The 15777-nt window shown below is 42.3% G+C and overlaps 1 protein-coding gene across 1 annotated transcript in view; it reads right to left on the reverse strand.

Annotated features, from left to right (window-relative positions):
• Positions 1-15777, reverse strand: part of LOC138498332 (dihydropyrimidinase-like) — a 469519-nt gene that overhangs the window by 240864 nt on the left and 212878 nt on the right. Inside the window, exon 3 of the mRNA XM_069622132.1 lies at positions 3162-3341. Coding sequence (XP_069478233.1) covers positions 3162-3341 — 180 coding nt within the window. The remainder of the gene's footprint in view (positions 1-3161; positions 3342-15777) is intronic.

Raw genomic sequence — 15777 nt, forward strand, 5'->3', positions numbered from 1 at the left:
GGATTAAAGTTATTGTAAGGTATTTATAAAGTATGCCTTACACACATCAATACAAAGAAGTGATTAAGGTTTGTTTAACGGGCCTTTTAGGTATACAAAATCAGATGATGTTCTGAGTTGGGTTGGCAATGCTATTTTGTTGATGTATTTACTACCACTTAAACTCCACTTCTGCCTTCCTTACATGTTCAAATGGGGAGAGCTTTAAGTGTCCCAGGAGATTTGGCTGGGCCATCTGAGGTGAATATAGTTAGTTTGCCTTCAATCATGAAAACACATTGGGTTCCCAAAAAAAAGGACCATCTGAACTAAGATCCATACGTTTAAGGGATGCCCCCACCCTTCTGAGCTCATTGTAAGTGAATACTCATATAAATCCATCACAAGTTCCACTAAAGGTGAATCCACTCTGTCCTGACACGATGAGAATCAGAAATGCTCACATGGCAGCCTACATTGGTCTCCTAATGCCAAGCTTCAAAGAAACATTAAAGCACTTAGAATTTTACCTTTGACATTAGTTGAAGAAATAAAGTTGATCAGATGCCCAATTATAGAAAATAAACAATGGGACCCCTGAGAGCTGTTTAAATGACTCATTATGTAGAACACCGTTTTTCACGATTCTAAGAAATTAAAGCTACGGCTCAAACTCTGATGGAGACATATAATGGTCCATTGGAATGAACATTACCCATGCATTTAAACATGATTTTAGATATAAATACACAGCGCAATTGCCTAAAAACAAACATAAAAGTGTGTTCTGACTGTGGCATATTCCTCTATAGTATGTGCTCAAATAAAAATGGCCCATGTTTTGTATATATTTTATTTTATTATGCAATACAATAACTTAATGCTAAATTATTGTACATGCTTGTGCCTCACGTCATTACTCCATCTAGGCCGGTGGATCCCAGAAATACATATTTCATCAACGTGGCATGCTGCTATGATGAAATATGGAATTAAAATGACTTTGCCTTCAAAATTGTTCAGAGCATACAACTGCTACTTTTTTTTTCTTTTCACGTGTATTGAAATATTAACAATCTATGAGAACTGTGGGTGTGTATTCTCTGGGACTGTCTGACTATTGAGAAAGCCAATGGAAAATGTGAACAAACAAAAAGTGTGAAAACATCATGACAAAGCGAGGGAACAGCCTGCCAGGACAAAAATTGATCTACAGGGAGCTGGAGATCAGTATCTGGAATTAAAAGCTGCATAGAATGGGTAACACCTGTTCCAAATGGATGAAAACTGATCCTGGGTATTACCCGAAGGATCTGGCCCTATCCATGAGGAGACTATTACCTGGAGCAGACCTATGTCATATCAAAAAATATCTCAACATCTTAAACACTATTCCTGGGGCATGGACTTTGGCCTTGGACCAAAGTGTCCTTTAAGCAGGCGCATAGCACCACTAGGTCAGACAATGTGGGTACAGGGTGGGTTGGCTGGATATGGGGCATAATTAAAGGCTATGCAACAAGCAAAGTGGCTTATGTCCAACCAGCAATGGGTGTAAGGTGATTTACTGGGCCTGCCTACAGTCCTACCAGCCATGCCTGGTGGGTACCTTAGGTATATTGTGTACCATTAAAAAATAAATATTGAAATTCCGAGACAGACTCTGAATTGATGTTATCGTTAAGTTGGCCTCGTAACAAACAAAGAAATTCAGTTTAAAAAAAACATTCTTAAAGGTACAGGAATTAGTGTTTTAATCTATATGGGAATATTGACACATGTACTGAAGCTTCCGATTACAATGATGCTTTGAAAAGACTGGCAGGGTTAGGGACTAGTGGGTTACTCATCTGCCATGAAAGAGCCACATATGTCCCATTTCTAAAGGTCCTAGAAAGGTACAGGTAAGTTATTGAATCTCCCAAGGTATGTATTAGTCATGTCCACTGCTATGCGGCTACTTTACCTGAGTGGGGCTAGTGTATTTCCCATCCGAAAAGGGTCACTGCTCTGAGCCCATTACAGGGCAAAATATTCAGCCAACTTATTTTCCTCTCTATGGAAAACTGCTGTTAAAGTCAAGTGCAAAACATGTTGGCTGCAGGGATCATTGGGAATCTAATGAACTTCTGAAACTGAAATGTTCAAACAAAAAAGAAAACAGGAGCATACTTTTCAGCATTGCAGAGTTCTGGTCAGGGATATGTGGAGGGGGCTGAATTACGAAGAATGAGTTTAACAACAATAGGATAATACTGGAGTAATAGAACTTTTCAACGGAAACTGGATGCGTCACATATGTATCCGAAATGAAGGCGACCCATGCAAGAAAAGGCGGACAATACAAGAAATGCTGTGCTTCAAACATTGAGCAGCTTTTGCAAAAACAACTGGCCTACTTGCCCCAGACCCTTGCACAGTGAAATGAAAGTGATCTCTGCTGCTATGAAGAAACCAAATCCACAATGAGCTGCCGATGGCAGAGTGAAGGTGCCAGGGTGACAGCAGCGATAGGGACATGTAACTGATGAGTAATCTCACTGCATGAGAAAACATTGTCACTGAACCAGAGTTTCATTCAATGCTGTATGCACCTCATTCAGTATGAACATGTTTTTGATTTCAGTCAAAAGAATATGCATTTCTGTTCTATGGCATATACAAGGTAATCAATTAAACCTTATTCGTGGTTGTCAGAAAGTGCCTTTGAATACAGGATGTTCGTAAATTGTATAATGTAACATGAAGTTTTCAATATTTATTATAAATTGTTTTTGCCATTCAAGTCAAATTATTTTCAGCAGTGAGTATAACTATCTCTGTAAGTGAGAACATTATTTTATATTCTAGTATATTTCTTTTTATTTATAACAGGAATTTTCTGTACATTATATCTCTATTTCACCTTGCCATTATCACTGTTCCCTTATATGAAATAAACGTCTAAGTCTATGATATACGTGATTTACTACACATATGATTCAATGTACCATATATACTTGTGAGGTATGTATTTCTTAACGGACATTTGTTTGGTAAATGATGAATTATGTCCCCTATAGCCCCTCATACATTCGGAATGGGTTAACTGTCAGAGAGCACCACCGAGTGTCATCCACCACTCCTAGAATGTAGCTGCCCCAAGCTGATCAGTGAGATGATTGGAAGAAGGGGGTCTGTACCTCCGAAATCAAGTCTCCGTTCTCAGCATGCACCATGGCAATCGCCCCAAGTTCCTTGCAACGGGAGCAGGTTGCAAGCATCTCCATGTCGTTAACCATGTACAGCCCTTTGTAGGCCATAAACATCTTGAAGGAATTGACACCGTTCTGCTGGGTGAGAACGGCCATCTCGTCTTTGACCTGTAGAACAGAAGGGCAGAGTGTTTAGAAGAAAAAAAAAAACGTTATGTCAGGCATTGCCCACAATACTTTGCCACAGTGTTGAGGAATGCTACATTCTCTGTTGCTCTCAAGTGGAGAGGAAACAGCAGGCCACGAGAGTTTCACAACTCTTCAAAACTCTATAAATGAAAAAGAATAACTTCACAAATGCATCACTGTGATTGAATTTGCTTTTGGCGGGGTCTCTGCCACCCAAAGCAACCACATATTGTGTAGTGCAGATGTACAGTCACACTTCCTTGATTTGATTTCATTAAGGTATTGTTACTTATGTGCATACTACAGTCCACAGGAATAAAACATATGAAGCGGTTGGCACTTCTGGCTTCGAATGTGCCAACTCAAGTTAACAGGCCCGATGAAGAGAGGGAGGGCCTGTTAGTGTGAGCTGTTGTGCTGTCAGTGGCCAAACTCTATATCAAATTTTTTTTTTGAAAGGTCTCGCAGTGTAAACAGTTCTTCAGAAATGAAAAGGAAAATATATGGAAGTCATGGAAAAAAAGATAAAGAACTACCAGTACAAAAAAGGGACGCACCTGGCGGATAAAAAGCAGAACCAAAAGTCGCAGCTTGAGGGCGAGGGACATTTAATAGTAAGGCAGCAGGCATGTTTCTTTCTTTTTAAACAGGAGTCGGTGGTGTTCAAGTGGTGCCAGGAAAAGATCACAAAGCCGGCTTGTTTCAGCAGATGCAGTCCATATTCGGAGAAATCGGATTGGCTGACCCGCCAGAGCCGGATGCTAATGCTTGCTAGGTACAGTGCATGTTCTGAATTTACAAAGAGTGAGTGCCCTGATGCAGGGAAGAGCTAGAGTTGTAACACCTCCTAGATCATGAGGGGAGGAGAGGGGCTGGGGGGTTTGGGGGGGCGCGTGTGTTTTTCTCCACAAAAGGAGGAAGACGGATCACCATGACCATAATTTTCTGTGGGTTCAGTCGTCGTAAAGTGGGTGTAGCACAGCTTATTTTGTGGAGGCAGAGCTCGTGATTTTCTTTGGGCACAATCAGCATGAAACAGAAGCCGCATGACATATTATTGAGGCACAATCAGCATGAAAATGAAGCAGCATGACATTTTGTTGAGGCAGGCTGGATGGCTTTTTGGGGGATTTTCAATGGGCACAATCAGCATGCAACAATAGCAGGACACAAGGTCACGTGATTTTCTTTCAGCACATTTATCAAGACACATAGGCACCACAGCACATATGCTTATTTATTTACTGTGAACGTAGTCACTTTGCTTTGCCCCAAGACGAAAGTGGGGCTGATCTTCCCAGCCTGAGTGCATTGAGATCAGGCAAGTACAAGGGGAGAGGGGAAGAGGGAAACGTGTAAGGGGGAGGGATGTGTGAAGACACAAACAAAAGGACAAGGCAACTAAGGGGATACGTGTTGGCATGTATTACATATAAATGTCCAAATGAGTCAGGACATAGCCCTATGAAGCGGCCCAGAGGAGAAGTGCAGAGTCAAGCAGAAACCAGTAACCTAGAGGTCACAGGTATTTTTTAAAGATAGTCTTGAGTCTTTTTCTGAAACATAGCTTGATTTAATTCTTAAGAGCCTATAAAAACGGTTCTTGGTAACCTTGGGTTGGATGTACACATGGCCAGTATCCCAGTAGTCCCAGTGGAAAATGCAGAGTGTTTTTAATGTAATCCGGTATCCACTGTCAGCCAGTTCAAAACTTTCAAGCCACGTGCCAGGCGTAACATAGTAACAAGTCTCAAACCAAGGATGAGTCTGGCAGCCTTGTATGGGATGACCTGCACATGGCAGGTGAGAATTTATGGCGGCTGAGATAGACTGTTGTAGTAGTCTAGCCTTGAAAAAACCAAGTCCCTCATCACTTCAATTCCAAGTCCATGAAGTGCCATTTCTAAGACAGTTTCTTGGCATTGCTGGGTGAAGGAGATAGAACCGTCGAAGATAACCCCAAGATTCCAAACCACAGGGACCACAGTAGGATGAGTGCCTAAATATGTAGGTCAGGAGAAATGCAGAGAGGGTGGGATAGTTGACACCATTTCGGTTTGTTCTGTTGTTGAACATCGAGACCAGGACTAGTGCTTGTGAGCGGCAAAACAATGTAAAGCTGGAGCCAAGGGCGAAATAACCTTCAAACTCGAAAGCAACGTGCATAAGTTTGGAAACTGCAATACAATAGCAATGATGGCATTATTGCGGAAGGAGTAATTAGGGTGCTTGCAAGGAGTCATGTTTGATAGCGCCAAAGGCATCCGACAGGTCCAGAAGAATTAGGATGGTAGGACAACCAATCTCTCTAGATTCAAGAAGCTCATCTCTCATAAAAGGAAGGGTGGACCTTGTTCCTCAGAGCTTCCACAAACCTGGTTAGTGATCATGGAACAGATTGCACGAACCGTGTAACGACCAATGGGTGGTAGTTTACAAAGAAAGCTGGGCCATCCAAGGGTTTCTTGAGAAGAGGACTGGTTTGAACTCCTGAGGAAACACCATGTCTGAAGAAGCTGTAGAACAGGGTGGCAATGTTATCTTTTACTGTTGTAGATGGGCTGGGGAAGACCTGTTCATGTGACAAATTCATTTTGTGCACTAGCTTTATCTTTATAATTTCCATTGGAAGGAACAAGAGAAGAAGAGAACAAGAATTTAGGTCCGAATACAGTTTCAAGAAGGATTTCACATGACCCCATGTTGGCCAGAATCAGCTTGAACATATTATAGAAGGGGGGGAGAGGCTAGTAGTAAGATCCTAGGATGCACTGGCTGCTGAGGAGCATTTGGAAGTGGAGCTCTACTCCTTGCAAATCTGGCGGACTTCAGCAAGCTTGTTGGTTGCCTGGTTCATGCGATTGTGCAAAAAAGTATTTTTCTTGGGTTTGATGGTCAGGTGACTCAGGCCTGGCAGCTTGACTTCCTGGGTCCAAATTGCAGAGCAGTTGTAAGAGCTCTGTTTTTTCTTTTCAGTAGGGCAAGGTCTGAGTTTTCCTAAGCATTGCATTTTTGGGATAGTTTCTTTTTTTTCTTGACAGTAGGAGCAACGATGTCAAGCATGCTGGATAGATCAGTGTGAAGGTGAGTGACCCAAGTGTTTGAAGCAATAGCAGGAGCATCCGGAGCAGTGTCGGGTGAAGGTCCGCAAAAGAAGCACATTTAATTGGTCATAAAAGGTGCAACTCAACATCTGAGGCAGGAACATTAGGCTAATAGTTCACCTACTTGACCAGGTAGGTGGTGAGGAGGTGGTCGTTAGTCCAGGGAAGGGATATGGTGCAGATATTGGCAGGCAGGTTGGCTGTGAAAAAGGCCCATGACAGAGTGGTTGTGAGTGAAAGAGGTTATGAAGCCTACTAAGATCAAACACAGATCAACTTGTGTTTCCCAAAACTGTTTTATTTGAGGATTATCAAGTGCAAACCAAAATACATGTGTAAGGGCTAAATTAATGGTTACGGTGAATGGAAAAAGCACTACTATACATCTGCAATGACTTCAAAACTAACACAGACTCCAACATCACCTATGGTCTAATAATACTAGACCTATCAGCAGCCTTTGACACAAAACCCTCTCCAAAAGACTCCAAGAAATAATAATCAGCAACATGGCCTTGTTATGGTTACAGTTCTTTCTAAAAGAAAGAAAAGAAACTACCTGGGTAGCCCCTACAAATCAGCACCATGCAAACCAACCTGCAGAGTCCCACAGGGCTCATCACTTTCGCCAGTACTCCTCTACATCTACAAGCCCTACACATCAATCTCATCAAAAGACATGGACTCACCTGCTACAACTATGCATATGACACACAAATCAAATATAAAATAAACACCACTGCAGAACTAGACCAAACCCTCATCTACTGCCAATAACAAATAAATGAATATATAAGCACCAACAGACTTAAACTCAACCCAGGCAAAACAGAAATCATGATCACGCCCAACACCCCTTTGAACCAACATCACATTGCATGGCCTTGAGGAATGGGAAACTGACCAGAACTTTCAGAAGTAGTAAAAACGCAAATACTTATGTTATGGTATTTTATGTTATTGTGACTTGTACTGTGCACCGCTGCCGTTTTTAAGGTCTCCAAGCACTCAGGAGGATCTGAACAGGAAGGTAGTTGGGGGGGGTTAGTTAATAGGATTGAGAGGGAAAAGAGAGATATGATGTGCTGTTGTTAGCTTCAGTTTGTAAAAAACGGTCACTGTGCGCTGTTATGATTTAGTTCATTGACATATGTCTGATGTTTTGTGGATGGTTGTATGAGGGTGCTTCATATGTGTGTTGGGTGTTGTGGAGAGTTGATAGAATGCCTGTAGTTTAGGTATTTTGTGACGAGGGTCTGGGATGTATGGTGGGTATGCAGAGTGTTAAAGTGTTTTAGCAGCTTAACACTCGAACCACAAGTCAATACAGTATTAAAGAAGTACTTCTTCCACCTACGCACAATCAAACGGATACTACACACAGAACACTCACCATCATCTCCCTCATCATGTCAAGAATACAATACACCAACAGTATAAAACCTTTCAATACCTGACTACCTCACCAAAAAACTACAGGGAATACAGAACCCGATGGCAAGGCCACCCCTCAGACCCACAAAGAGAAAACACATTACACCGGCACTGAGAACCCTACAATGGTAACCAGTCAAAGAAAAGTATTTCAAAAACCACAGCATAATCCACAAAGAACTCCATGGTCAAGGAGCAGAACTCATACCGGAAGAAGGAAAATCTCCATCTCAAACCACACCAAGATTCAGCAGTAACATCCGCCTCGAAGCAAAGCAATATTCAAAATTGAAATTTGGTGGATCAGCATTCTCTTGCATTTCAGCAAAACTCTGGAACTCACTTCCCAAGGAAATATGAACAACAGAAGAACACCTAAAATTCAGAAAACTTCAGACAATCTGGCTCTTCAACTCGCCCATTAAAACAGGAAGTACTATAGAAGAGAAACACCCGACCGTGATACATAAAGAGACATCGCAAACCAAAACTGAACCAAAGGAACCTGGCCTGGCACAACAAAGGGAAACCGTATTAATGTCAATTCCAATGCAAGGAATTGAGCCCAACTAAATCAAAGTAATCCTCAATAACCTACAGACCAATCTTAACACCAATCCTACTAACATTTTCCATTTTCGCACAAACTCACCCTGAACCACCAATTAAAACACACACATACATCTTCCACAGCACAATCTTAAAATCAGACAGCAAACTGCACCCCCCCAACATCTGACTCAACTGAAAACACTAAAACCCTCACAGAAAACTGCACCACAGACTCAGAAAACAGTCCCATACAGACCCATACACCAAAACAACACAAACCCCAGACCAACTAGAAGCAAACCTAACACACAGTGACTGGCTTTTCTAAACTGAAGCTACCAACAGTGGAGTAAAAGCTCTTTTGCACTCTCTCACTACATCCCACTAACTAACCCTCCCTAACCCTGCTTCTTTTCCAACCCCTGGGTCTCCTCACAGGCTCCTATCTCTTTCTTTCCCCAGTTTTCTGGATCAGCTTTTTCTCAGCTTCCTGGGTCTCTTGTGAGGCCTTCTGCCTCCTCCACATCTTTCGGTTCTCCACTTGAGCCATCTCCAAATGAGCTCCTTCTACAAACTTCCAATGCCTTCGGACACAGGATCAGCTTTCTATAGGATCTTGGCCCAGCCTCCAAGCCTTGCTTTGCCTTAAGGGAACTCAGATATGCCACCCTGCGCAATTAGTATGTAGTTTGGTTGATAGCTCCTACCCCAGGGGATGGCTTCCAGTTCCGATATAAGACTAAGGTTTTGTTAGTCCATCCCCATGGGCATCCCTCTCTGGACCAACCCCTGGCATGGATTGTTGCCCTATGTGTTTCAGGTTTGGCATTCCATCAAACAGGTCTGTGATTGGGTTGCTCTGATTCAGGACTTTGCCAGGTTTCCATTGTTTAGCTCTGCCTCTTGTCCCAATGTGAACAAATCTTTGTTAAGGCCAGGCCACAATCTTGGAAATCAAACCATGCATACACAGTGACTGCTTCACCCGCATAGGAAAAACCTTGCATGTCCACTACCTGCTCTCCGTCCAGCATCCCCTGAAATCAGTAGGTAACAAAGCTTTGGCATGTCTGTGTTGTCCCCTACCTCATCCCCCATTCTGTCTTTGCAGCATGTTAACACTGAATTGGGACATTCCACACAAGGCTTCATGCCATTCTGTCTGGGTCAATTTTGAGGTGCCCCTCCTGAAAACATGCATGTATCTATGCTACGGGGGATCAATATCATGAGGGCCCCTTAAAATGATGGTACCACTCAAAGACATGATGAATGACATTTGACAAGCCCCTGCCTACTCTTGTTAACATGGTGGGAGTTTCCAAGTGATCCACCCCATGCAGGCCCATCAAAGGGATGGACTAACCAAACTCAAGTCTGACATCAGAACTGAAAGTCATCCCCAGGAGTAGGGTCCATCAACCAAACTACATAGTGATTGCAAAGGTTGACACATCTTCCTCTTGGCAGCGCACAGCCCCCTTGGAAACATCACAATCCAGCAGTAAGGTCAAGCAGGGGGCATTTTCACAAAGGAATGCCGCTAAAGGATTGTGAGAGAGAGAGGAGTTTTTCATAAAAGGGTAGTGACTCCGTTATTGGGAGCACCAAGATAGATGACGAAGGATGCTGAAAAAATGAAGATTTTGTTGGCAATGGTGTACTGTGGGTTGCCTCAGAACTCAGCATTAGAAATTACAAAAGTAATCCAAAAAAGAAGTTCACCAAGCAAGAAGTAACACATTTCTTCTGGGCCAAGGCGCAGCTGGACAGCTAAATTCACACAGAATGCGTAACAGAACTGCATGAAAGGCACTGTCAAATATACACCCCTAGAACAAGAGCTTTTATAATCATACAAACTAATTAGCATCAAACCATAAAGCAACATTAGGTTAGTCCTCCATGTGAGGCTAATTGGTAGAGCTATGTAATTCCCCTATTGTGGGACATACATTATCCCAAAATGATTGGGTCCTGCAAATCTTACCAAACCGCCCTCGAGCACCTCTGTGATGTGAGAGCCCAATCCAAAAGTCCCACATCATAGTGGAAAAACATTGAGACATTTGAGATGACCAGCAGATTTGTATTCATCTGCCACAGGTCATCTCCATCCATTTCTCATGGGAATGCAACTGATCATGACACCGGAGGAGCCTTGAACAATTGACAAAGTACCGTTTTAATGTTGCTTTTTAGGAACTCTTTGAACATCTTCCCAGGCTCACATGGGCAAAGGTGAATATCTATCTATTTAGACCTCTAGGTGTTTCGCGCTCCACTAATAACTGGATTGTGATGCTTATATGTTCTGTGAAGATATGTTCTTCAGTACTTAGCCCAGGCTGAAATAGTTATATGATCTAGAAATAAATGTATATAGACTGTTATATCACAATAAGTGCTTTTACCCAAATTGGTATAGTTTAATTAGGTGCATTCCCAGGTGGTTGAACATCGAAGACCAAAACTTAGAAAGTAAAGTGCATATAATTCAAAAAGTCCTATTGTGGATAAAACGAAAAATCACAGTAATTCTCTATTTAGAACAAAAAGAAATTGGTTGCACTTGTTGGTTTACAAATTCATTATCTCCTGATAATTCACGGATGGATCCAGGTTTATGAATTCAGTATTTCCTATAGGTTCAAAAATGGATTCCGTTTACGGTTGATGAAATGGATGAATTAAGTCACATTTGCTTCACACGTTCAAGGTTGACTTATGTTGCTTCACAGTTCGAGGTTGACTGAATTACCAGTTGTGGAGTCAAATTGCTTGCAAACACTGTTACTTCACAGTTAGAATAAAGTTGAATATTTTAAATCACTGTTGCTTCACAGTTGGAGATTCACTAAGTTTTGAGTCTAGGATAATCAAAAGTATTTTAGTCAGAGTCTAGGCCCTCTTATGTTTCAAAGTTGTTATCACAGTTCCATTGAGTCTGTTAACCATGAGTTAACTATGTTATTCCTTTATTTGTTTTGTTGCCCGTTCTGTTACCCAACACGTGTTTCACCGTCTGGGTGGTGACGGATCTTCAGGGGTTAGTTCGGTTTGGAGGTATACTGATGCATGGAAACAATTATGGAAGGTATTCATCAAAAATGCTATGCATTATGTATCCTGAGGTTCCTGGTATAAAGAGAAAAGAGGAAATAAAGAAGAGAATGATTCGTTTTAGAAAACCCACTAGGTTACAAAAGAGGGAGAAATATGCTCTTTTAAATATAAAAATGAACAGATGTCAATTGACGATAGCTTTACTACTGAGGTGGATTTTGCAGGGGTGTAGGATAAGAATATGCAAATGTCTTATAAAAGTACTTACTTGAGTAGCCCTTGCTTTACGTGTGCACTGTAATGGGTATGTTTCAAAGGAAATGGTGAAATCACAAGAGATTTTCTATGGCTACTCTCCACGTCCTAAAGAAAACAGATGAGATACAACAAAATAGGGCATGAATGTGCGTGTGGTGTAACTTGGTAGTCGTAGTTCTAAACGTATTGTCCATAGCTCTGTATAAACTAAGAGTAGGTCTATTGCTTGCTTCTTACCTACAGTTGTGGGTAGCTTTGAGGTGAGGCACGGGTGTGTGCGGCTTGTTGTCGTCCGTTCGTCGTGAGTTGCTGTATGCGAGTGCTGTTTGTATTGACCCGGAAGTGGATATATGGTCGCGTACGCAAGAAAGCGTGATGGCCACGTGATCAAATGTTTCCTATGCACGGTGTTTTCAGAAATACGGCTAATGGTGCTTGGAATCGTGTGGATTGCTATATGGATTTTCTTGTATGTAAGTTATAAAAAATAAATATTGTATTTACCGTATACAGGTAAATATATTATCTTGGACGCGGAGTGACATGGTAGTCACGTAATCAATGTATTTATCAACATGTTATGTTGAAGATATGTTTATTGTTGCTGTCCAGCGTGTAGATGGTTATGAATGTCAACAAAGAATGTGGTGTTGTCGACACATGGGAAAAAATAACTGGAGATTATAATGTGTAAATTTCTTATGTATGATTTATCTTATGGCTATACACCCCCACATTTTGAATAGAAATGGACTTGTGATTGGATTGCCTGGAGCTAGGTAGATAGTGTTAATCATTAGGATTGTGAGTAGGGAGGTAGACAAATAACGATGGGCTGGAGAGGAGGAAATACCTGGTCAACTGAATGTGGTTATATGATCAACACTTGTGACTAAATATTACTTGGTAATTTTCAACGTAATTCATAGAATAAAGTCTAAAAATAACAACAGCATATACATTCTATACACAGCATTGATGTAGAGAGACGCGAAAACGAGACTCTCATTTGTACAAAAAACAATTGTAATCACAACAGAAAATGATGCAGTTCTTGATCAACATTAAGCCCATTATGGATTGAGTCCATTGTCCAGATCCAATAGGCTTCTCTCTTGCGGAGGCTTAGTTCCAAATTGCCTCCTCTGTGTGACGGTACAAGTTTCTCAATTCCATGACATTGGATATTGGTGAAATCAGATTTGTTGTGTTGCTGAAGAAAATGGAGTGCTAGAGGAGAGGTTGTGTCTCTATTCTTAATTGCTCTCATGTGTTCTCCAACTCTGATTTTCAATTTCCTTGTGGTGCTACCAATATAGACCTTTTTGCACACACAAATGATGGTGTAGATGACGAAAGTGCTGTTACAGTTAATGAGTTGTTTAATTTTGATCTGTTTGCCATTTGCTCACATGGGCAAAGGGGCAACGCACCATGGGACATTTTGAAACCATCAGTAGACCAGTTTCATAAACTAATATGATTTATAAAATGATTGTGCATTCACCGCCTTTCCCCGGCACCCATGAGCTTCACTTCCTGACCTTGAAAGTATCAAAGGCTGTTAATTTCTTACTGTATGATCCTGGGAATGTGTAGTTTGCAATGTGCTGACAGCCTCTGCGGCTACTAAGAAACTTAGTAAAATATGAATTTGTCTCTAATGAAAAGGAAACTCTGCAGCCTCTTTACAGCACCTTGGTCTAATGTTAAGCCCTGTATGCTTACCTGTAACTCAGACTTTAACGCCTTTGAGTTATTTGCTCGACATGAAATTATTTAACACATTCTCCAGCATGGTGCACAGAACTGTGTGGCTATCAACGGAGCCCCCTCCCCTTTTAGTGGACTAATCCTGCAACTGATAAGTGTGTGCCTTTTTACCGTGCTGAACTTTTATTTTTACCACAATGGTTTGGATACTATCAATATAATTAGGCCATTCTTTGGTGAACAGCTGCAAGTCTCCACGTGGTCTGTAGATGGTTACAGTAATGAAACAGGTGTTGGCATTCAGGAAATATTTACTGTGGGGGTCTCAATGAAAAGGATATTGACTGTGGAAATCATGGTAGTGGCGATGAAGTCAGGGAATGCACGGACAACTCCCCAGATGCTTTGTAAGGTCTGCTTTTCACAAGAATTTTGAAGCCACGGGTGTCAACAATGGTCATGAAGTTACTGGAAAAATGAATTAGTCCAAGAAAGACATATTCCTCAAGCAGACTCTGGATGTTGGCCACATCTTTATTGGCAGATCTCTGGTTTAAGTTTCTGGAGGTGTTGAAGATTAGCAATGTTCTTTGAGGAGGTGCCAGAGAACAAGACGTTACAGAAGTCAAGCTTATTACCGATGATGGCCTGAGGTAGGGTCAGGCAATTTGAGGGAGAGATGACTTTTCTGCTCAGAGTGAGGAGCTTAGCCATGTAGGCCGTGGAGGAGGCTAGCACAGTATGTGGTGGGACATGTTGAGTTCGGCATCGAGGTAAATACCCAGTGTCTTGATGGGTTTGGATACCTGAATGGTTGCTCCGTCAATGGGTAAGGATGAGTAGAAAGGGTCGAGGGAGCTTAGATGGTGAGCTGAGCCTACAATGAGAAGCTCAGTCTTTGCGTCATTTAGGCAGAGATTGTGGGTTGCCATCCAGTTTTGAATGACACTGTATGTTTGGTTAATCAGATCACCATCATGGGTGTAGTTGCCTGTGATTGGCAGGAGGACTGAGTGTCATCCGCAAAGTTAGTGTATGGGATCCCAAGGGTATTGTGGTGATCAAAGAGGGGTTTGGTATAAGTATTATACAGAACAGGGGAGATGCAAGAGCCTTGGGGAACGCCACATGGGACTGGGATGGCATTGGCACAGTTGTCGCCTATGAAGACTTTGGATGTGAGTACACTCAGGAAGGAGTTGATCCAGTGAACTGCCTTGTTGGAGAGTTGGAAGTTTGTAAGCAGGTGTTGGTAAAGGACATTGTGGTCTACAAGGTTGAATGCCGCTGACATGTCTTGGAGGAGGAGAATGGCGAGGTTGCCTGAGTCTCGGGTGAGGTCAAGTTGGATTTTTAAGTCCAGAAGGGCTGTTTCGGTGCTGTGATTGGGTCTGAAACCAGATTGTCTGGCGCCAAGAAGTTAGTGTTGTTCAAGGTCGTTTTGAATTTGGGAGTATGCCACATGGTTGAGGATTTTGAGAAGAAAGGGGACGGTGGTGATGGGGTGGTAGTTGGTGGGGAGGGTGAGGTCGAGAGATGTTTTTTTGATGAGGGGGAGACCCATGCTGTCTTGAGGCAGGGCGGAACATGATTGGAGGCGAAGGATGCATTGACGAAGTCCGCTAAGGTCGGGGTTAAGGTGGCTGCACAGAGCTTGATGATGTGTCCTGAGCAGACGTCACCTTTGAAGTTGGAGGGTTTGAGACTGTGGCAGTGATGTCCTGCATGGAGATGGCTGAGAAGTGGAATTGACAAGGTCGTGTTTTTTAGCCGGGGGGTTTGGGGTAGCTGTGTGATGGTGGGTGGTTTGGCGAGAAGAGATTCTTGTTTAGATCAGATTTTGTCTTGTAGTTTGTCAATTTTATTGGAAAGTGCTACTTGAATGGTGGAGCACCAAGCTTTGTCAGGTTGGACAAGAGAGATGATGGGGGCTAGGTTCTCGAACTCTTTGAGAATGGAGAATTGTTCTCGGTAGCATTCCTTGCATTGAAGGAGTTCGCTTTGGTTGAGATGAGGGTGTTTTTGAAAGTTTTGGCTGCAGTGCGGAATGACTCAAAGTTGTGAGGATTGGGGACTTTTCTCCAGGAGTGTTCTTGGGCACGTATGAGACGGCGTAAGGAAGTGAGGTTTGCTGTAAACCAGATGTCGGCCCTTCTGCTAGGTTTGGGTATTCTAGGTTTGAGTGGGGTATATTGGTCGCTGGTGAGTGAGAGGGCTGTGAGGATCTTCGAGGCCAGGGCTTGTGGGTCATCACATCTGGCATTGTCCAGAGAGAGAGGTGTCTCTCC

Source organism: Ambystoma mexicanum, chromosome 5q (genome assembly GCF_040938575.1).
Source record: "Ambystoma mexicanum isolate Mex_15411 chromosome 5q, UKY_AmexF1_1, whole genome shotgun sequence".
Lineage (NCBI taxonomy): Eukaryota > Metazoa > Chordata > Amphibia > Caudata > Ambystomatidae > Ambystoma > Ambystoma mexicanum.